General features: G+C 39.2%; 1 protein-coding gene across 1 annotated transcript; it reads left to right on the top strand.

Moving 5' to 3' along the window:
* The first annotated feature begins 980 nt into the window (after nt 1-980).
* gng10 (guanine nucleotide binding protein (G protein), gamma 10) lies at nt 981-20712 on the top strand. The gene is made up of 3 exons (XM_069923018.1): nt 981-1181; nt 10087-10227; nt 19724-20712. The coding sequence occupies exons 1-2, from the start codon at nt 1101-1103 to the stop codon at nt 10210-10212; spliced, it is 207 nt and encodes a 68-aa protein (XP_069779119.1). The 5' UTR covers nt 981-1100; the 3' UTR covers nt 10213-10227; nt 19724-20712.
* The last annotated feature ends 1175 nt before the right edge of the window (nt 20713-21887 follow it).

Consider the following 21887-nt stretch of genomic DNA (forward strand, 5'->3'; position numbering starts at 1 on the left):
TTACAACTTAGAAATGTGTATGTAGATTGAGAAGCTGATTATTTATGCACTGCTAGTCTGTAAGAAATTATAAAGTTTGCACATGCATGAGTATTGGTCTTATCAGATAGATCAGCTAACATGGAGCTTCAAAATGGATTGATCTCACAGCTTTGAAATAAAAAATTCCAAATTCTTGGTCTACATTTACAGATGAAAAGTTTCTCTTGAGATTTGATGCATTATGCTCCATTATTAATAGTTTTTAGCCAAAGCAAATTTGGTAAATTAAGAATCTGTACCCAAAAAACAATTCAGATAAGTGCCTTATAGATGACCACAAATAATTTGCATAAGGAGTGCAACAAAGATGTAATTTATTATATTCACTGACATCAATCATTCAGAGGAATGAGAGACGAGCAAAAAATCATGGCTGGAGGAACTCCATGGGTAGAGCAGCTTCAGTAGGGTCAAAGTTTTGGCGGGGCAGCGCGGATCCTCGAGGATTGCTGCTGCTTTCCGCAGCGCTGCCTGTCGATTTCCTCACTCGTCCTGTCCTGAGCTGTGTCCACTACCTTTTGCAGGGCTTCTACCACCACCCGTCTGTCGAAATTTGCCAGGGCTTCTGCTGCCATACTCAGCAAACTCCTGAGGAAATGGAGGTTTCTTCACGATGCCCGTTAGTGACCGATCCTCGGAGAGACCGTGACTCCCAATAAGATGAACGGTGCAAGTTGACATTCACTGGGTTCTATGTCTTGTATTGTGAAAACATGATATTGCTGTGCGACATTTAAAAACAGATTGAATAAATAGTTTTGCATGAATAAAGAAGGATCCAATCGCCAGGGGAATTCGGTGACTCGCTGCCCCGAGGATGGCGAACTTGTTGTCGGTTTCGCGGCTGCAATCCCCGCGTCGTCCAGCGGAGGCCGCTGCGAGCCCTGCCTTCCGTTCACGAGCCGGGTGAAAGTGTGCACGATCGCGCCCTTGTTCTCTGGCGGGCTCCGTGACGTCAGTTCCGACAACGGGAGGCCGGGCGCAGCGGGAGGCGACGGGGACCTTTGAAGCGGCAAGCAGTGCGCTGCTGTCCGCCAATCACGAGGACGAGAAGAAGCATGACTTCAAACTCTAACATGTCGACCATGCAACGGGTGGTGGAGCAGCTGAAGTTTGAGGCGGGAGTCCAGAGGATTAAGGCGAGTTGAAGGGGGGCGGCCTCCTCGCCCCTTCCCCGGGGGTGGGGGGGGGGGGTCCTCGGGCTTGCGCGCTCCGGGTTCCACAGCGTGAGGGGCGTGAATGGGCCGGAGTGCTGCTCCTATCAAATGGATGATGTCCGGAGTCGGTGGGCCGGGCTGCAGTGCGGGGCGGATCCTCAGCCTCTGTGGACAGGTGTGCCGGGGCGCTCGTGCATGGCGGCCTTTCCGGAAGTCCGGCCCGGCCCCAGGCCTGTTTCCGTCCCGCCGCTGTGGCAGTTGGTGTGAGCAGAGCGCTGTTCCCGACCTCCGGGCCATTGGTTTCCGCAGCGTTTGACGGGCGGCTGCAGCCGGCGACGATCGGAGTTGTAAACGCCCCAGCTGCATCTGGAAACATTCATTTTCACAAGGAGGCGGGAGAATTGCTGTCACTCGAGTGAGGGCCCAGACCAGGGGCGGTTCCGGCGGCCATTCGCCGGCTGGGGATCCTTCGGAATAGAGAGAGTAGCAGCATGCTTTCTCTCCATTTCCTCGGCTGTTTAAGCTTCATTAGTGCTCGTTCTAGTCTCGTCTGGCCTGTTGGGCTCGCCCCTCTGTCTTGCTGTGAGGAACACGACACCGCAGATGCCGACTGGGCTTCCAGCTGCCTTCTGAACTCATTTGGGCTCCGCAGCACAGTGACAGATACACACACCTCGTGGAGCTGCTGCCATGACATTGGGGGGTTCGGGCTTTTCTGCCTGACCCCCGTGACTGTGGGGGGTCCTCCCTTTTTTTTAATTTTTTTTATTTTTCACACCATAAACCACATTGACCAAGATACATACATTTTCCTTTTCAAATATATACAGTGTCCAGGCCAAACATTTTGGCAGTTTCCGCAAAGCAGGACGTCAAGCGCTGAAGAGCTGGCTCTGAATGGGCAACTAAAGCGGCATCGTCTGCAAAGAGTAGTTCACGGACAAGTTTCTCTTGTGTCTTGGTGTGAGCTTGCAGGCGCCTCAGATTGAAGAGACTGCCATCCGTGCGGTACCGGATGTAAACAGCGTCTTCATTGTTGGGGTCTTTCATGGCTTGGTTCAGCATCATGCTGAAGAAGATTGAAAAGAGGGTTGGTGCGAGAACACAGCCTTGCTTCACGCCATTGTTAATGGAGAAGGGTTCAGAGAGCTCATTGCTGTATCTGACCCGACCTTGTTGGTTTTCGTGCAGTTGGATAATCATGTTGAGGAACTTTGGGGGACATCCGATGCGCTCTAGTATTTGCCAAAGCCCTTTCCTGCTCACGGTGTCGAAGGCTTTGGTGAGGTCAACAAAGGTGATGTAGAGTCCTTTGTTTTGTTCTCTGCACTTTTCTTGGAGCTGTCTGAGGGCAAAGACCATGTCAGTGGTTCCTCTGTTTGCGCGAAAGCCGCACTGTGATTCTGGGAGAATATTCTCGGCGACACTAGGTATTATTCTATTTAGTAGAATCCTAGCGAAGATTTTGCCTGCAATGGAGAGCAACGTGATTCCCCTGTAGTTTGAGCAGTCTGATTTCTGTTTGGCCTGGAAGTCAGCCTGAAGAAAACTGAGGTCCTCCATCAGCCAGCTCCCCACCATGACTACCAGCCCCCCCACATCTCCATCGGGCACACAAAACTCAAAACGGTCAACCAGTTTACCTATCTCGGCTGCACCATTTCATCAGATGCAAGGATCGACAACGAGATAGACAACAGACTCGCCAAGGCAAATATCGCCTTTGGAAGACTACACAAAAGAGTCTGGAAAAACAACCAACTGAAAAACCTCACAAAGATAAGCGTATACAGAGCCGTTGTCATACCCACACTCCTGTTCGGCTCCGAATCATGGGTCATCTACCGGCACCACCTACGGCTCCTAGAACGTTTCCACCAGCGTTGTCTCCGCTCCATCCTCAACATCCATTGGAGCGCTTACACCCCTAACGTCGAAGTACTCGAGATGGCAGAGGTCGACAGCATCGAGTCCACGCTGCTGAAGATCCAGCTGCGCTGGATGGGTCACGTCTCCAGAATGGAGGACCATCGCCTTCCCAAGATCCTGTTATATGGCGAGCTCTCCACTGGCCACCGTGACAGAGGTGCACCAAAGAAAAGGTACAAGGACTGCCTAAAGAAATCTCTTGGTGCCTGCCACATTGACCACCGCCAGTGGGCTGATAACGCCTCAAACCGTGCATCTTGGCGCCTCACAGTTTGGCGGGCAGCAACCTCCTTTGAAGAAGACCGCAGAGCCCACCTCACTGATAAAAGGCAAAGGAGGAAAAACCCAACACCCAACCCCAACCAACCAATTTTCCCTTGCAACCGCTGCAATCGTGTCTGCCTGTCCCGCATCGGACTTGTCAGCCACAAACGAGCCTGCAGCTGACGTGGACTTTTTACCCCCTCCATAAATCTTCGTCCGCGAAGCCAAGCCAAAGATATACAGTGTCATTTTCTTCCCCTCCGTCCTCCCATTCCCACCCTCCCTACCTCATCCCAGATGTGCGCGTTGATGGCCCACTGTCGATTCTCCCTGGTGGACAGGGGGAGTGGGCACGCAGGGAGGAGTTGCTGTGAATAAGGAGAGAATTTAAAAACCATGAGATTCATGGAGGTTTTGTGTAGATGGGCAAAAAATGTCAGCATTCCAAAGGGGCCCTGTTTTTTTTTAATCTAGTGATTCATGATCAGCACAAACGATGGGCCGAAGGGCCTGTTTTCATGCTGGATCTTACCTATGAGATGTTCCCTTGACTCGCCTAAACTGAAACCAGCTTTTGAAGTCACCGTCACTTTTCAGAATTTTCAAGTTGGAGTGTGCAATTGAAATCACTTTACAGGAAGTAATTGACAAGTTGGTCCAAAATCATCATTTAACCAAAAGATTTTTTGAGCCACACGTGACGTCAGTTTGGCTCCGAAAGTTTCTCGAAGCTGAATGACTTATTTTGTTCAGGTTGTTTTTTGTTTATTTCATGCTTTAAAAGCCTTTCCTTGTTCCTTGTTGTTATTTAAACATCGATACAAGTGATTTCCTGATGCTACTGGGCTGTTTTTAAAAAATGGCCAGTTATCTGAAAAAATTCTTTATCCAAAATAGGCCCGGTCCTGACCATTCCTGATAATTGGAGTTGTACTGTACATGCTTTCTTTGACTCCTGCTATTCTCAGCTACCCTCTGCTCTCATTTGTCTGCTTCCCTTCTCCCAGCTACTTAGTTCATGTGTACAACTAACAGGTACTTTTTGCATTGTGGTCTCTACACCACTTGTGGAGGAAGTAGCTTTATGTAAAATTCAAGGAAAATACTGCAGTTGCTAGAATTCTGAGATGAAAGCTGAAATTTCAGGAAATGGTCAGAAGATCTATGGAGCAAGAAATAATTAAAATTTCAAGTTTTAATGAAGGACATTTACCTGAGACGTTTACTGTTTCTCTTTCTAAAGACTCCACGTGATTTGCTGATTAATTGCAGAAATTATTGAAGTTTATTTCATTTTTTTTTTGGATTGTTAGTAACTTAAAGAGCAAGGGTTTTAATGTCACCTTCATGAAAATAAAGACTCCTGTAATAAAATCACACAGAATAGAAATACAGGACACAAAATGTTCATGTTGAGAACCTGTACTTTTATATTAAGTTGTCATTTGGGGAATCAGAAGTGGACCATTCAAACCCTCAAGCTGTAAGCAAAAAGATCTTGAGTAATTTGTATTTTTATCTCCTTCATTCTGCCTTGTTCCTGTGACCTTTTCATCTGGTGCATAATTTTAGGATTATTTTTGTTATGTTCATTTAATATAACACGTAAAGGGACTCCAAATTCGCATCCTTAATAGTTTGTGTAAACATTACAATGTTGAGTCAAAATTAAAGAGGATGCATTCAGTCAGATCAGAGCTTTGTTAATCAAGCTCAGCCTCTCAATTCTTGCAAGAAGAATTTTCATCTCCCCACTTGTCTGTCCTAGAGAGGTTTGGGACCTGCCTGCCAATTTAAAAAGAGTACTTTGATCTCTCTAATATTAGATGTTAATTTACTCATATGTGATCCAGTGGGAATATTGATGACATTTTTAACTAATTAAAAGATCAACCATTTTGTTGGAACCCTCGGTGGACCAACAAGCTGGGAACGTTCTAATTATTTCTAAAGTTACAAGTAATAATAATCCCTTTTGAAAGCTTATCTTGCTAATTGGTGCACTCCCAAAATAGGTGCTGACCTGAAAACTACACTTTTGTGGAGAATGAAGCAGAATCCTTCATTGTTACAGTGCTTCATCATCACTGGATAACAAGTGCCAGGTTTGGGTCCATGCCAGCAATCATGGGAAATAGAAACACCTTTAGCAAAATGCAAATAACTGCTTTTTTTTTCCTAGACATTTTGATATATACATCAGGAAGAATTCAAATTAATGCAGAACAAAAGGCAGCTATAGGTTCATCGTCTTGATGCTGGCTTTTTTGCAAGAGCTGTCCATTTGGTCCATTCCCTGCTCTTTCTCCCTCGATTCTTTCTTCTGGTCCCATTTTGAGTTTTACTCAAATCCATTCTTATTGTCCCCTTCAGTAAACTCTTTCCAGGTTAATTTGTGAAAAATAATCAGAATCGGGTTTATTGTCATGAACATATGAGGTGACGTTTATTGTTTTGTGGCAGCAGCACTGTGCAGAACAAGTAGTTCTAAACTGGAATGTTTTGTGATTCCCATTGGAGCTGGACACAGAGTTGCCACTGAAAGAGGCATTTTTTTTGACAATGATTGCCATTATTCCCACTGACTTACCCTCCTGGAAGAAATACTTTAATTACCTGAGCATTTTTTTTAGCATTCGTACTAGATTTTCCCTTAACTTTTTCTGCGTTGATTGGAAATTCTTCAAATTTTAAACATGACTGAAGTCCACCATCTTGGGTCTTATTACTCAAGACCTTGATATTTCTTCCAAGATGTGGCTCTTGTGAAGAGGTTTGTAAATCAACAGACACAGGCTGGCAAAAGTGCTTAATAAGGTTGAAGGCCTTCTGAACTTGATTTTTGACTTGTGGATGTGCAACACCAAAATCCCTTGGTTAAACACCAGGCAACAGAGAGCCATAAATTTTAACTGCATGGTTACCTGAAAAGAGAAACTTTCACAGTGCCTTTTGTAACTTCTGTTCTTCTCTAAGCGTTTCCCAGGCAATTAAGTATTGTTGAAGTACGTCGTTGTAGTGTAGGGAGCATTGCACATCTACTACAGGCTTTATACGTCATGTATGTTGGTTGTATTGAGTGAAAAGATCACCATCCTACTCTTTATAAGATTCTTCTTTGGCTTGGTTTCGCGGACGAAGATTATATATGGAATTATTTAAATCTATTCCTGCACAGAATGTGTCACTGACAACCCAGCCTTGTGTCTATTCCTAACTAAAAACACAGTAAATGCTGGAGGAACTCCGTTGGTCTTGCGGTGTCCATAGGAGGTAAAAATATATTACCAATGTTTCAGGCCTGAGCCCTTCTTCAAGGTAGAAGCAAAAAGCAGGCAGTTACTTCAATGAAGACAAAGAGAGAAAGATGGAAGAATGGCAGGGGGAGGTGTCCAGACCAACAAACAAAAGGTGTGAATTTGATACAAGAGGAAAGGTGAGAATTGATTTTGGAGACAGAGGGAAAAGGAAAGTGAGAGAGAACGGAAATCAGCGAAGTTGACGTTAATGCCATCCAGTTGGAGAGTGCCCAGACAGAGGATGATGTTTTTTTTTCTCTAACTTGCTGGTAGTCTTAGTCTGGCAGTGCATGAGACCACTGACAGACATGTCAGTAAGGGAATGGGACAGGAATTGAAATGGGTGGTCACTGAGAGATCCACACTATTGCAGCAGTCAGAGCTGACGTGCTCAACGAAGTGATCTCCCAGTCTATGCAGCCTCTCTGATGTAGAAGAGACCACAATCAAAGCACCGGATGTAGTAGATAACCCCTGTAGATTCACAAGTGAATGGTAGTACGGGAGGAGGTGTGGGCACAGGTGGAGCATCTCCTGCGGTCACAGGGGTAGATACCATAGGGCGATTTGTGGGGAGGGAGGAATGGACAAGGGAATCACGGAGGGAGCAGTCCTTGCAGTCTGCGGAGAGGGAAGGATAATGAATGTGGTGGCGGAATCGTGGAGAAGGTGGTGAAAATGGTGGAGTGGGATATGTTGAACATGGAGGCTGATGGGGTGGTAGACAATGGGAATCCTGTCCTTGTTGCACGTTGGGATGGAGGGAGCCACGGCAGACGTGTGGGTGAAGGCTGAGTTGATGGTGGTAGTGGGAAAGCCACGTGGTTGAAGTAGGAGGACATTTGTGATGATCTGGCATGGAATACCTCGTCCTAGGAACAGATGTGACCGAGACAGGAATTCTTAACTGTCCATGAGATAAAAGTTGATCTGAAGTTAACCAGAGTAAGAAAAGGTGGCAGATTTCCTATTCTATGGGAACCATTGGGTTTCTACAGCAAACCAGTAGTTTAATGGACTTGTCTCTGATACTACCTCTTGATTATATTTGTTCTAGTTGAGTAAATTTAATTTCACTGTTGATGTAATTGCACACTATATTTATTCCCTGTGCCACAGAAATGACAATAGCATTAATGAACAGCATTTTGGAGTTATTTAATGGGATTTCACATCAAGCTTCAGTAAAATCTTTCAACAAATGGTGAGAAGCTTGTTTGATGAGGGGGAGATTCTAAGGAGCATCTTACAGGAAGAAATGGTGATCACTGGGTATTCTGGGAGCTGGAAAGCTATACTTAACGGAATTATTTTTGTTGACATGATATACAGTGAATCCCCATTATCCAGCACACAATCAACTAGAATTCAAACAACTGACAAAAACAAAATCAAAGAAAAAAAAAAGAATATTTTTGAAAAAGTAAATAAGAATGAATAAAGTTTTAAATAAAAGTTTAAAAATTTTAAAAATAAATGTTCTCTGAGGCAACACACAACCCCTTGGGAGAAAACATTCTGCTAGTGGAGCTCTCTGGTCGTGCCCCGTCTGCAGCAATTTGAATAAAATTTCAATAAAGCTCTGTTTGAATAAAATGGCATCATCCAGGATGAAGGGCCGGCCGAATCTGCGACTCCCAAAGTGTCTCTATCCCTGCCCAGTAGGAGTCTTTATCTTTATAAATTTATTATTAAGTATCTTAGGGTTTATCTGTAAACTTGGAGGTGAGGTGGGTTAATTATGATAGCAGTGTGGGTTAGCATAGTGGCTGTTACAGCGTCAGTGATCAGGGTTTAAATTTAAAGTAAGGTGTGCAGAGGGCTGATTGGGACACTAGTGTGGAAGTGAGTTGGGTTGTGCTGAAGTCCTGACTGGGACACTTGCATGGAGGTGATTCGGGTTGTCAGTGTGAAGGAGTGCAGAGGGCTTGACTGAGACAGTGGCGTGGAGGTGGGTGGGGTTGCACTGACTGGGACACCAGGATGAAGAGCACCAGTTAATGCTATTTGCCACTGTCCCAAAGTGTCTCCCTATCTCTGCCTAGTAGGAGTCTATATCTTTATTTCTAACAAGTATATTAGTAAGAGTTTATCTGTAAACTTGTGGGAGGTCAGGAAAATTTGCATTTTCAGCACACGCGATACCCGTAGGAGCAGATAATGGGGGTTTTACTGTACTTATCTAGTGCCAGGATTTGAGTTTGAGATTGGGCAAATCTAATCTGAGGATTAAATAACATATTCTAAACCATCTTTGCTGTGTAGTCCTTGTTGCACCGTAGAAAATGTAGCAGTTAATTTATGCATAATCAGATCCCACAATCTGCACTGGCCTAGTGGCCATTCATCTGTGTTCGACTGTTGGTAGAGATATAAATATAGTTAAGGTTACTGAGCATATTTGCTTTCAGTTAGTATTGTGGGATCTTTTGCATCCAAGTAGTGTAGCAGATTTGGAACTCTGCTGGAGTATTTGCCTTTTTTTTAGCATGACAGTTTCAGAGATAGGGCTTGAATCCAGTAGCCTGTGAACAGTGAGAGACTCTGGGGGAACAAGATTTCAGAATTGCTACCATTAAGGGCTAGACTAGGTCTTCGCGACCATTTTCTGAAGAAGTGAGTATTACAAGACACTTGTGACATTGAGCCTCTGGGTAAATGGGTCTGTAATTTCCAGTGAAATATATCAGCCCTGGTTTCCAGGAAATACTGTTCTGGAAAGCAAAGTTGATCAAAAACTGACAATATAAATTTCCCCCAAAAAGAACAATTGAAAAGGAAGCAGAACTGTTCAGATGATTTTTTCAAAACTCTACAATGGGCCAATTGTGAGAGTTTTTTTCATAAAATTAGTGATTCAAACACTGGTGGAGATCATTAGCTCATCACATAAACTTTGAAGGATATTCTGACTAAGTATTCTCAGTCATGTTTTAAAAAAAAATTGGACAACTAATGCATTCCTTTTGCATGCTTGGTATATTATTTTACCAAGAAAATATATTTTTAAACTGAAATGCAGAAATTTAGTGTTCCTGTTGGGGAAAGGTTTAAAATGAAAACCCTGGCAGATGAGTCAATATTGTAGTGGACAGCACCACATATTTATAAACTGCCTTAAATGTAGTAAAATGAATTAAGTCAGGGATGCTTAAGGGAGAAAGGGGAAAATTAATTACACACATACCAAGACGTTTCTCTGAATGGAAACATTAACTTTGTTTCCCTCTCCACATATACTGCCCAACTTACTGAAAATTTCCAGAATTTTCTGTTTTTATTTCAGAGATGTGCAGTAATTTCCCTCCCCTGCCCCCCAAGATTTCTTGATTGATGTTATTTGTACGTTATGAGCATTTTTTTTTTCATGAGAAAATGTTTGTTTTAAAATCTAGGTTTCACAGGCTGCCTCTGAGCTCCAGGAGTATTGCATCAAAAATGCCTGCAAAGATGCACTGCTGGTGGGATTACCTGCAGGGAGCAACCCCTTTAGAGAGCCTAGGTCCTGCTCCCTTCTCTAACAACAGCCATTCCAGGTAACCTTTTTTTTGTTAGCAGTTTGTGTAAAGATACTTCCCTTTGGTTTCTATTGAGACAATGATTTAGACTTATTTACATCTTTAGAAACTATTGAAGCTTCCTTAATATTTCCAAATGCTGGTATAGTGTTAACATGCACACGGCATTCCAAAAATGTACAAGATCCGCAAAAGTGGCGTCCCTTTCAGGAAGAATCTTAAGCTCTGCAACTTTGGTTCTCCTTAAATCTTTCAGTTTTGAAGGTAATTTATTGACAATAATCGACAAATTAACAAGCAAATTCAGCTCTTGCATTCAAACATCCTCTCAGAAAGAGTGCATGTGCTTGGAAAGCCCTTGCGTCCTCTGATTTTATTGCTGACCAAGAAAGAATTTTGTCTTTGTGGGCCTTTGCGATTTTAGGTTTATTGCCATAATGATGATAGAATAATTCTTTTGCCCTTTTAAAACCTTGGTCTGGATCCATATATTGGCAACTTTTGATTAGTTCCTTTGCCTGTCCTCCAGTATACTGTTCTAGGTAATACGGATGATCTTTTGCGTTTTTAGTATTACTTTCATTGTGATGTTCAAAGGATTTCATGAACGTCAGATGGATCTCCATTTCAAAACTGGAATTTCCTTCTTGGGTAAAACATATGAACTTTGTTGCTGCGCTAACATAGCAGAAATTTCCTTTTTTGTATTGCTATGAGTGTTAACATATTGTCTTGTGCACCATGGCTTGTGACTGGTTCTCTTGTGGTGAATGGAGCATATGGAACTTGAGCTGGTGCCATAGGTGTTGGACCTTGAGTTGTAAGATGGCATTGATGGGGTTCCTTGGTATGTAAGTGATGGCACTGGTGGAAATTCTTGTCACTGGTTCTTCAGCAACATGAAGAGACATCAACTGTTGAGTATGATCAACTCGCATGGTTGAACCTGGTTGAAATGCTCTCCTTTCAGGAAGATTCATATATTGTGTGCTCAGAGAGATTGAATGTCGCTCGCTCTTGGAGTGTCACTCATGGCTTCTTGCTCGAGTGTACTCGTTTCTTGTGGTTGCAGTACCCATTGACCTGCTGGAATGTTAGATGCTAGCCCTTTGAGTATTTCACTTTGAGTGATAGATCTTACAGAAGCCTGAACTAAATGCTTTTACACTGGCCATCTTTATAGCATATTGTTCCTCTACATCAGTGGTTCTGAACCTTTTTGTTCCACTCACATACTGCTTTAAGTAATCGGTGCTCTGTGATTAATAAGGGATTGCTTAGGATGATATGTGGGTGGGAAGGGAAGGTTGAGAATCACTGCTCTAGACCCAATTGTAACTGAAATATTTTGCTTGAGAAAAATTGTCATTGGCCCATTTCCTTTGGAGTTATGAAACCGTGCACAGAACGAGTCAATCAGTTACGATTAAAACAGTGTTTTTCAAACTTTTTCTTTCCACCCACATACCAACTTAAGCAATCCCTTACTAATCACAGAGCATTTTTGGAAAAGGGAATACTTAAAATGGGATGTGAGTGGAAAGAAAAAGGTTGAGAACCACTGGTGTAGATCGAGTTTTTTCTTTTGTCTGTTCAATAATCTTTTTGTTCTTCTTGCTGGAATTGTTGTTTGTTGATTTCAGCTTCTTGCCTTAGTTGCTGATTCTTTTTGTTAACCTTTTATTTAATTGTTTGTATCATTACAGAAAAAAAACATTGAATAAAACATTAATAAGATATCCATAACCAATGATACAAAAAATACTTCAATATTTTTTCTCCCCAACCCCCCTCCCACCCAAAAATAGGAAAAAGAAAGAAGCACCATTTGATATACAATAATACCAGCATATACAATCATTAATTATTATTAAAATTACTGATTAAAAGGAGTAGATAAGAGAAGAGGTGGAAGGAAAATTATTCATAAAATCCATATTTTGTTTTCAAATACTATAAGAATTTTCAACTCGATTCCTTAAATTATACATAACTTTTTCAAAAGGTATACAATTTTACATCTCATTATACCATCTACTTAACAGTTCCTTATCATCTTTCCATGATATTGCTCTACATTTCTTTGCAGTTGCTATTGCAATACATTAAAAAAAAATTCTTGATATTTGCCCAATTTCAATTTTATATCCTTTTATAGTTATCTCCAAGTAAAACTATTCTTGGATCCTTTGGTATCTTTATCTTCATAATTTGTCCTAATAATAAACTCAGTTCATTCCAAAACCTTTCCACTTTTTCACAAGACCAGACTGCAAAAAAAGTCCCTATTTCTTTCACACATTGAAAACACTTATTTGAATAATTAGATTCAAGTCCATTTAACTTATATGGAGATAATATAATTGATGAAGAAAATCATATTGAACAATTTGATATCTCACATTTACTGTATTCATAACACTTTCATGACATAATTTTGACCAAATCTCCTGAATTTGTGTATTTAAATCTTTCTCCCATCGCATTTTTGATTTATATAAATCTTTTTCTCTGTACTTTCTTGTAATTTTATATACATGTTAGTAATAAATTTCTTAACAACAGATGTATCTGTTATTATATCTTCAAATTAACTTTCTTTATGGAGTCTCAAATCTGCTACCAATTTCTTTTTGAATACATTTTTAATTGATCAAAAGTTAAGAAAAAAGATCCTAAAAAAAAACAATCGCTTATTCTCTGTAAACCTTTACTCTACCAATTGTCAAATAAAGAATTATTCAAAATAAAAGGAAGAAGTGGATTTTGTTTTAACAACATTTTTGGTAATTGGTAATTTTTAATTCCACTCACAATATGAATACTATTCCATATTTTTAATATATGCTTTAATACTGAGAAATCTTTAGTTCCTTTAAACAACTCACTATTCCATTTATACAAAATTTGCTCCGGAATAGTTTCACCAATTTTATTCATTTCTATTTCAACCCAAACTCTGGTTTTTGACCCCGTTGATAACAGGAGGACAAAAACCTCAATTGAGCTGCTTTAAAATAATTTACTTAAAATTTGGTAGTCTTAGTCCACCCTGATCAAATTTATAACCATATAATAATTACAGTACAGAAACAGGCCATCTCGACTCCTCTAGTCCGCACCGATTTAAGTGATCTCCTCTAGTCCCACCTACCTGCTCCCTGTCCATAACCCTCCAATCCCCTCGCATCCACCCTTCTCTTAAATGACAAAATTGACCCTGCTGCAACCACCTCTTCCGGAAGGTCATTCCACTCAGCCACCACTCTCTTAGTGAAGAAGTTCCCTCTCATGTTAATTCTAAACTTTTGCCCCCTGTTAGGTCTACTTTGTTCATGAATGAGTGAGACAAACACCAGGCTGAGTCGAAATCAGGGTTCTTTGTTCTTTATTACCGGATTGTAACACTTGCGACTAACAAAGTTAGCCGGAGAATGCATTCTGCCGTTATCAGCAAAGTGGTGATTTTTTATACCCTTGGATACGTGCTTAGAACATCATCATATCATTACTTGTCCAATGACTAAAACTGTTGCTATCCTTTCCCTGCTAGCTTCCTGCCTCTCAATCCATCAATGTCTCTCTTATCTTGTAAGTACAAGGATGCATTCTGTTACTCCTTAGTACTGGGTGACTCCTTCTCCGGTCCCATCTCATGATGTTTTACCTAACAGGAGTACAAGGACACCTCCCCTTCTTGTTACTGCCCTGTACAGGGTAACTCCCTACACATTCCCATCTCATGATGTTTTACCTTACACCCCTTAATCCTTAACTTATGACCCCTCATTCCAATCTCACCTACCCTCAAGGGGAAGAGTCTATTCACATCTACTCTATCTATCCCCCTCATAATTTTAAATACCTCTTTCAAATCCCTCCTCAAAATTCTATGCTCCAATGAACAAAGACGCAGTCTACTCAATCTTTCTTTGTATTCTAGATACTGCAATCCAGGCAACATTTTAGTAAATCTTCTCTGCACCCTCTCTATCATATTGATATCCTTCCTATAATTTGGGGACCAGAAATGCATACAGAATTTCAAATTTGGCCTCATCAATGCCTTGAATAGTCTCAACATCACCTCCCTGCTCTTATATTCTATGCTTTGATTTATGATGGCCAGCATACCAAAAGCCTTCTTTACCACCCTATGTACATGAGAATCCACTTTCAAAGAATGATAAACCGTTATTCCAAGATCTCTCAGTTCCTCTGCATTCCTCAATGCCTTCTCCTTCATTGCATATGTCCTGTTTTGATTATTCTTCCCAAAATGAATTACATTAATTTTCCTAAACCAATTCTTGACATCTTACCTTTCCAAGGAAATTCACGTATTATTTTATTAAAAACCGAAAAGCAGCAGATTATATAGTTAAATTTTTAAGTTTGATAAATATAGCACAAAATAGGAAAACTCCCGCATTAGATGCAGAAAAAGCATTTGATTGATTGGAATGGTATTTTTTTATTTGAGATACTTAATGCTTTTGGGATTCCAAATACTTTTGTAAATTGGATAAAGACATTGTATGATCAACCAAAAGCAAAAGTGATTACAGATAAACAAACAAATCTCACAACCCTTTTTGCTTGAAAGGTCTTCTAGATAAGTTTGTCCATTATCACCCTTTTTATTGGCATTAGCAATTGAACCATTGGCAGAAGTAATTAGAACTGGCAATGAAATTAAAGGATTTGAAGTAGGTAATAAGGAACATAAAATTAGTTTATTCGCTGATGATGTTATAGTATATTTAACGAGACCAGAAATATATTTAAATAAGTTGAATGAGAGATTAAAAGAATATGAGTTAGTATCGGGATATAAAGTCAATGCTGATAAAAGTGAAGTAATGCCCATGGTGTATATGGATTACTCTCAATGTAAAAGTTTGACAAAATTTAAATGGCAAAATGAAGCAATTAAATGTTTAGGAATTAATAGAAATATAAGTAATTTGTTTAAGTAAAATTATTTCTCATTGTTTAAAAAAAATTTGGAAGAGGATTTGTAAAGGTGGAAAGATTTACCAATAACATTAATAGGTCGAGTGAATTGTATTAAAATGAATATTTTCCAAGAATGTATTATTTGATTCAATCATTGCCCATTTGTGTACCAGAATTCTTTGTTTCAAAATTTGAATAAAATATTGCTGATTCTAGATGTCAGCTTCTTGCATTAGTTGCCGATTCTTCATTTCAGCTTCTTTATGTTCCAGAGCATGTCTTTTCTCCAACCATGCACGTTGTGTCTCGATAGTAGCCAAGTCTGCTTGTGCCTTAGCATGTATAACTGATATGCTTGAAGCACGCGAAGCTGTACTTGATCTAGATGCCTTTGAAGACTTTGAAGATTTTCATACGCTCATAACCTTGGAAATACTATCATCAGGGTTCACATCTGAATATTCAGATACCACTGAAGCATTTTGCTTGGTATAACACCAGTGGAATTTTGCAATGCACATTCATCTGTTTCAGTTTCACTAACCTTTAAACCAGCTAATGAGATCTGCAGTGCCATATTGTGGTCCTTTGTTTGCTTGGTATTGAAGTCGCTTCTTTTATGGTGGCTGGCTCCAACCTCCTGCCAAGCGTTCTCGGACCACCTTGCTGGCTCAACTCACAATCAAACTGTTCTTTGAGTGGAGCTGCTTGCTTGAGGTCTTTAGCCTGAAGAGACTACTTCTTCTCCGTCTTGGATTCTTCACACTGTAGCCTATCTTCTACTTACTTCTGGTTCGTGGGAAGTGTAAACAAATTTGTATCTTGTGGTCCCTTTAAGAGGATTTCTCTGGCTGAATCTGTCTCTTTTCTGCACACAAACTGATTTACTTAGCTCATGTTTTCAAAGCAATCCTGAGCTTCCTGCCAATTCTGACTGCTAGCAATGGCTTATCTCATTCCTAAGGTTTCAGGTGTCTTTCAGTCGGAGATTCTTTGTTTCAATTTTCAAACTGCGCAATCAGATGTACATAGTTGGCAGACATTTTCTAACAGAAAACTGCTTCTCAATTTTAAATCTGGTTGTAAATTCTCTTAGACAAATTTCTACGATTCTTCCAAACAAAATTCACAATTCTACTTTGAATAATAATATAGATGCACTTTCCAATCTCTCGTATATCCCAATTTCAAAACATGTCATCTTCACAGAAACGTAAGCAACGATATTCTGAATGTCTATTTTATTTCCAATGAATCAAACTTCATAATTGCAGCTGTAAGTAGTTTTAATTCTTTGATGTATACGGATAAACCTTTTGCATAACTTCGCATCAAGATTTTTGTAACAATGAGTAACAAAGTATTCAGCTATATTTAAAGTCTTAATGATATAAAATGATTTCAAGAGATGATTAAGACGATAAGAAATTATTAAGACGAATTCAAGGAAAAGTATTTTGAGCTCATGTATCTTCCATGGTTCTTCAAAGAATGAGATACAAACTTCCTGTCTGCTTGGATATTACAACACATAACATCATAATAACTATGGTAACTAAGAAGTAAAAACACATGGTTTTAACCTTTACAGTGAAGGTTTGAAGTGTTGTTGGGAAACAGTATATGAAAGGGTACATTGTATTATGAAGTTTCCCTATGTCTTAGATAATGTTGTTATTGCTTCATGATCTATGTATTGAGATGAGTTGGCTCACACTTTGCAATTCCATTCTGGGCTGGGATAAATTAAATGTGTCCCGGGTGTCCACCTCTGTCTTTGATCTATTTCTCTGTATGCATTATCTTTAAGTGTTAGTTTTCTTGGTACAGGTGGGAAGAACTGATAATGATAACAGATTTATTGTCATATACAGTAAAACCCTGGTATCCGACACCTAAGAGGATTGGCAGATGCTGGATAAGTGTATTTTCTGGTTGCTTGATACTTAGTCTTACAATGCCTAACTAATGCATTAAGAATAAACAGTCTAAAATACAAAAATCCTATACTGATTTACACTGAACAAACTTCACTTGCATGAATATATAAACCTTAAAGCATTTTAATTTATTTTCAGACACAATCTTTGAAAACATCTAACTTTTGCATCATCTTCCCCCCCCCCCCCACCCCCACAAAAGTTAACAAATAAAGCCCCTGACCGGGGAAACTCTTACTAAACAAGGATAAGGAGTCACACCTCAATGGTGGTGGCACCAAGCTCTTCATCCTGCTTCACACAATTATTCAAACAGCTACTACGAGCAAAGCACAACCAAGGCATTCATCTGGCTGAATATTTGCTCCCATCTTCACAAAAGTTTATCTGTTACTTCAGAGAGCATTTACTTTTATAATTTTAAACTTGCATTCTTTTTACCTATTATTCTTATTTATTTTAATTTTTAAAATGTATTTTCTTTAATTTTTTTTGGCTGGTTACTTAAATACTGGACAACAGGGGTTTTACTGTAGATTGTCCAGTGTCTACATGCACTGAAATTCTTGCTTGCTGCAGACGATCAGGTTTTGTACTTAAAATAAAAGCTACAATGGTATAAATAAAGTTAATTTAAAGAGACAATAAATACAAAAGATAGGTAATACAGTTATCATAGAACAAGAAAAAAAGTGACTTTGCAATAGTTCAGACTGTCCTTTGGTGGTATTGGAGAAGTCCATGATTAGTTTAACAAGTGGAGGTTCACAAGCCTGAGAGCTATTGGAAAGAAACTGTCCTTGAGCAAAGAGGTGCTGGACGTCAGGCTTTGTTACCATCTGCCCAAAGAGGAGAGCCTTGCAAACGTCTTCTTGGAAAAGCAAACTACAACTTTTGCTTTGTAGAAACGTGATAAGTTGGATTGTGCTATAGCTGTCTCACTGCATGTCCTTAATGTCTCCAGAAATGCAGGCCAAACAAGCTAACCTTAGGCATCCCATGAGCAGAAACATCTCGAACGAGGTATCTCATTCTTTGAAGAACCATGGAAGATACATGAGCTCAAAATACTTTTCCTTGAATTCGTCTTAATAATTTCTTATCGTCTTAATCATCTCTTTATGATGTGGGCTGCCTTCTTGAGGCAGCACCTCTTGTAGATGTCTTCAATGGATGGGAGATCAGAGCCTGTGATGGACTTGTCTCTTTGTGTTCCTGAGCATTCAAATTATTAAAGCGAAGTCTTGATGTAACCAGTCAACTATACACAGTGGATAGTTTCGATAGAGTATTTGATGAATTGCCAAATCTTATCAGACTTCTTAGAAACTTGAGGGAATTCAACTCAAAAAAGATTAGTTGCTTTTACTTCATTGATGGCCAGATGAGCAATTTTGATACAATGGAAAGACAGCAGAGCACCAACTCGTATGGTTATGTCTTGTTTGGTGAAAATTAGATAATTATGTTACAGAGATCAAAGTTGAATTTGACAAGATATGGGGCCCATTCATGAACTATTATCATAAATTGATTACTTAGACAGGGATGCTCTGGGGGTTTTCTATCCGATGTCCAAGAGCCGATACTTAATTCTTTACAATTTATTTGCTGGTGACCATGTTTAGTGGGAGGGGTTAGATTAGTATAGTATTTTATTCTTCTCTTTTCTTTTGTTCTTATTTTTGTTTCTTTCTACAACTAGAAGAGATTGGTCTATTTAGATAATCATAATGTGAATCTCAATATTCCAAGATGAGGTGAAATTCTAATAAGGATTTTTCACTGTTTTTGAGAATTATATAAGACAAGGTATTATTTATTATATGACTCGTATTCAATATTGCATTATATAAGCTATATAATCAATTAATATCTAAACAATATGCATGTAATATTTCTCTCAAATTAATTAAAATATTTTAAAAAGAAAATTGAGGGATTGATCTGCGTTTTTGACAGATGACTTGATGTGCTGGCTCCAAGAGAGGTATGAACTCACAGGAACTTAAAGATATTAACCCCTTTCACCCCCGTCCCATCAGTACAGACTGGTGCATGGTACATCAGCCTTCCCTTCCAAAATCGACAATAAGCTGCTTGGTCTTGGACACAAAATATCGGAGTAACCATCAAAATTGTTCTCAGAGTGCTTCAGTTTGCGTGGTCCAATGCTTTGGTTAGTATACTTTGGAAAAACTGCTTTACTGTTAGTTAAACTGAAGATCTTCAGTTACTGTTCTTTTGCATTCACTTCAAGGGCAAGGAATCTAGAATAGCAGGCTGATCCCTCGTTTGAGATGTTTCTGCTCATGGGATGCCTAAGGTTCGCTTGTTTGGCCTGCATTTCTGGAGACATTAAGGACATGCAGTGAGACAGCTATAGCACAATCCAACTTATCACGTTTCTACAAAGCAAAAGTTGTAGTTTGCTTTTCCAAGACGTGTAATTTAAAACTCCTATATCTGAAGTATCAAACAGGAACATTGTGTTTTCTTTTATGCTTGCAAGTCCCATTCTGCTTAAATGTGCATCTTTGACAATAATCTATTAGTTAGTTATTTATCTTCCTGACCCATGTCAGTGGTTTTTATGATGTTTTTTTTTCTTGCAGGATACTGGCTGAATTTGGGGAAAGCTTGACAACGTTTTAATGCTGCCTTGTTATGAAGAACATTTTTCCTACACTTTTTTTTTGCGAAAGCAATTTTTGTATTTATTAGTGTCTTTATGATAGATTCCTCCTAGGCTGGCTGTATGCTTCCTTTGGAGAAATAATTTTTACTAAACATTATAAACTGGGTTATGACCAGAGGAAATAAGGACATAAAAATGCTTCATTTGTAATTTGTAATCTTCCTATATTTTCAGAGCAAAATGTTGTTTACTTGCAAGTTTTGGGGAATTTGTTATAATCTAAAAGAAAAAGAAAATGCTGCATTTAACATTTTCATACTTATTCCTAACACATGAGCTAAAACCATGTCTCCAGTGCATGTTACTTGGGGAAGAATTTGTCAGATGAAGTTCCTGTCAGTACATGTTTGATTGAGTTTCCACAATTAGTTATTAGTGATGAAGTTACCTGCAAGATCTAATATTAATGCTACAACATTTTTGTATATATTTGCATTAATAATGTGTGTTTCAGTCAGCCTTTAGAAAGTTTTAAAAATAAAAGCCATCCTTGAATGGTTACATTGTCCAGTCTGACAGTGAAGCACTGTTGATTTTGCTTTGTTCATCTTCCCTTCTCATTTTTACAACAAACAAAAACTGTAAAAGATCATGGGCTTGACTGTACAGTATTTATTTTACTTTTTACCAAAAGTAAAAAAGGCATTTTTAAAATAAAAACAAAATGTTTGCATGTTGCATATCACCCTAAAGAATTGTAAGCAAATGCTGAGTTGGCTGACAAAGTAACTGCCTCTAATTACAATTCTTTGTTTAGTAATTATATGATTAAATGTTATGTAACATATTTGAATGATTTAATTAAATGTATAAAAGGAGCATCTTAAGAATGCCAATTTTGTTGTAGTGTACAAATATTAAATGGCATATCAGTATAGTCTAGTAATAAATGCTTTTTGAATGCTACCTAAAGTCCAACTTGTGCCTTACTTTATGTGGATGAAGTACTGAGCAGTAACATAGTTACTGGATTGGTAGCCACAGATGCATTCAAATCTGACACAGCTAATGGAGAATGAAAAATCGAAAGAATTAAACAAAATAATACAAGGTTAAGTGATGGTGATGTGAAGCCACAACATTGTCAGGTTCCATCTTGTCATCTGGTGCTCTTTAGGAAAAGGAAATCTTCTATTCTTGCCTCTCTGGCTTTTGTGATTCCTGTCCATTGTTAACATGGAGCTGCCTCTGAGATGGTTCCATGAGTGGGTCTGTTGAAGAACCATCAAAGATGTACCATAACAGCTGGGCACTGATACCTGAATCTCATTCTTCCCATCCACACACTTAAATTTCCTTCCCTAAGATCTAATCTATACTTCTCCAAGTAGCCAATCTATGATCTCCTATTTTATGGTTTCTCAATTTTGATAAAACATCATTTTAATTAGAAAATGTTAGTATTTTGCTTTGTGTATCTACAATTTTCCTTAAAGCATTTTTTTAATGTTGGACTTTCAGGACAGCTTGAAGTGCATTGCAGCCAGTGGTTTACTTTTAACATGATGCAATCTGCTTAATGTAACAGAGAGATATTTTGTAGTGTCTGGCATCAAACCATTAACGTAGTCATTGTAAGGCCCCTTGGTGCTTGCTCACATGTATTTAAAGAACTGCCCCATCAATGGATGCTTTTTGGTTGTTTCTGGGGCAGGTATAGCCTTTCTGTAGCCAATACCATTGTTTTGTTTCCTAGTCTACCTTTGTCTTTAGGTGTAATGCAAACCAAATTGTTGCATTTGTTGGATGAGTAACTTGGCCAAATGCTTCACCAATGCTATTGCATGGCTGAACAAAATACAAAATGCTGGATAAGTAAATGTGGGAGGAAAAAAGGGAACTGTTTTGCAGAGCAAAGTTCCAAAAATAGAGAAATTATAATTACTATATAATGTCTTTTGAGATCTTGAAGGATAGTTATTTTTCAGGAGAACATTTGAGAGAGTAGCAGGGCTTTATTTGTGGCATTTCAGTGATGGAACTTTAACCTGGGCTTTGCCTGTGGAGTAGGATTAGTAGAATATTTAAATTTAAGAGAGAATAGCATATTGAATTTTGCATACAGTCAATATGAACGATAT

This window comes from Narcine bancroftii, chromosome 1, assembly GCF_036971445.1.
Source record: "Narcine bancroftii isolate sNarBan1 chromosome 1, sNarBan1.hap1, whole genome shotgun sequence".
Lineage (NCBI taxonomy): Eukaryota > Metazoa > Chordata > Chondrichthyes > Torpediniformes > Narcinidae > Narcine > Narcine bancroftii.

Excerpts from the sequence above, each read along its gene's own strand:
- gng10 (XM_069923018.1), top strand. The coding sequence starts at position 1,101 with ATGACTTCAAACTCTAACATGTCGACCATGCAACGGGTGGTGGAGCAG. Across the intron at positions 1,182-10,086 it reads CGGGAGTCCAGAGGATTAAG|GTTTCACAGGCTGCCTCTGA; the intron begins GCGAGTTGAAGG and ends TTTAAAATCTAG.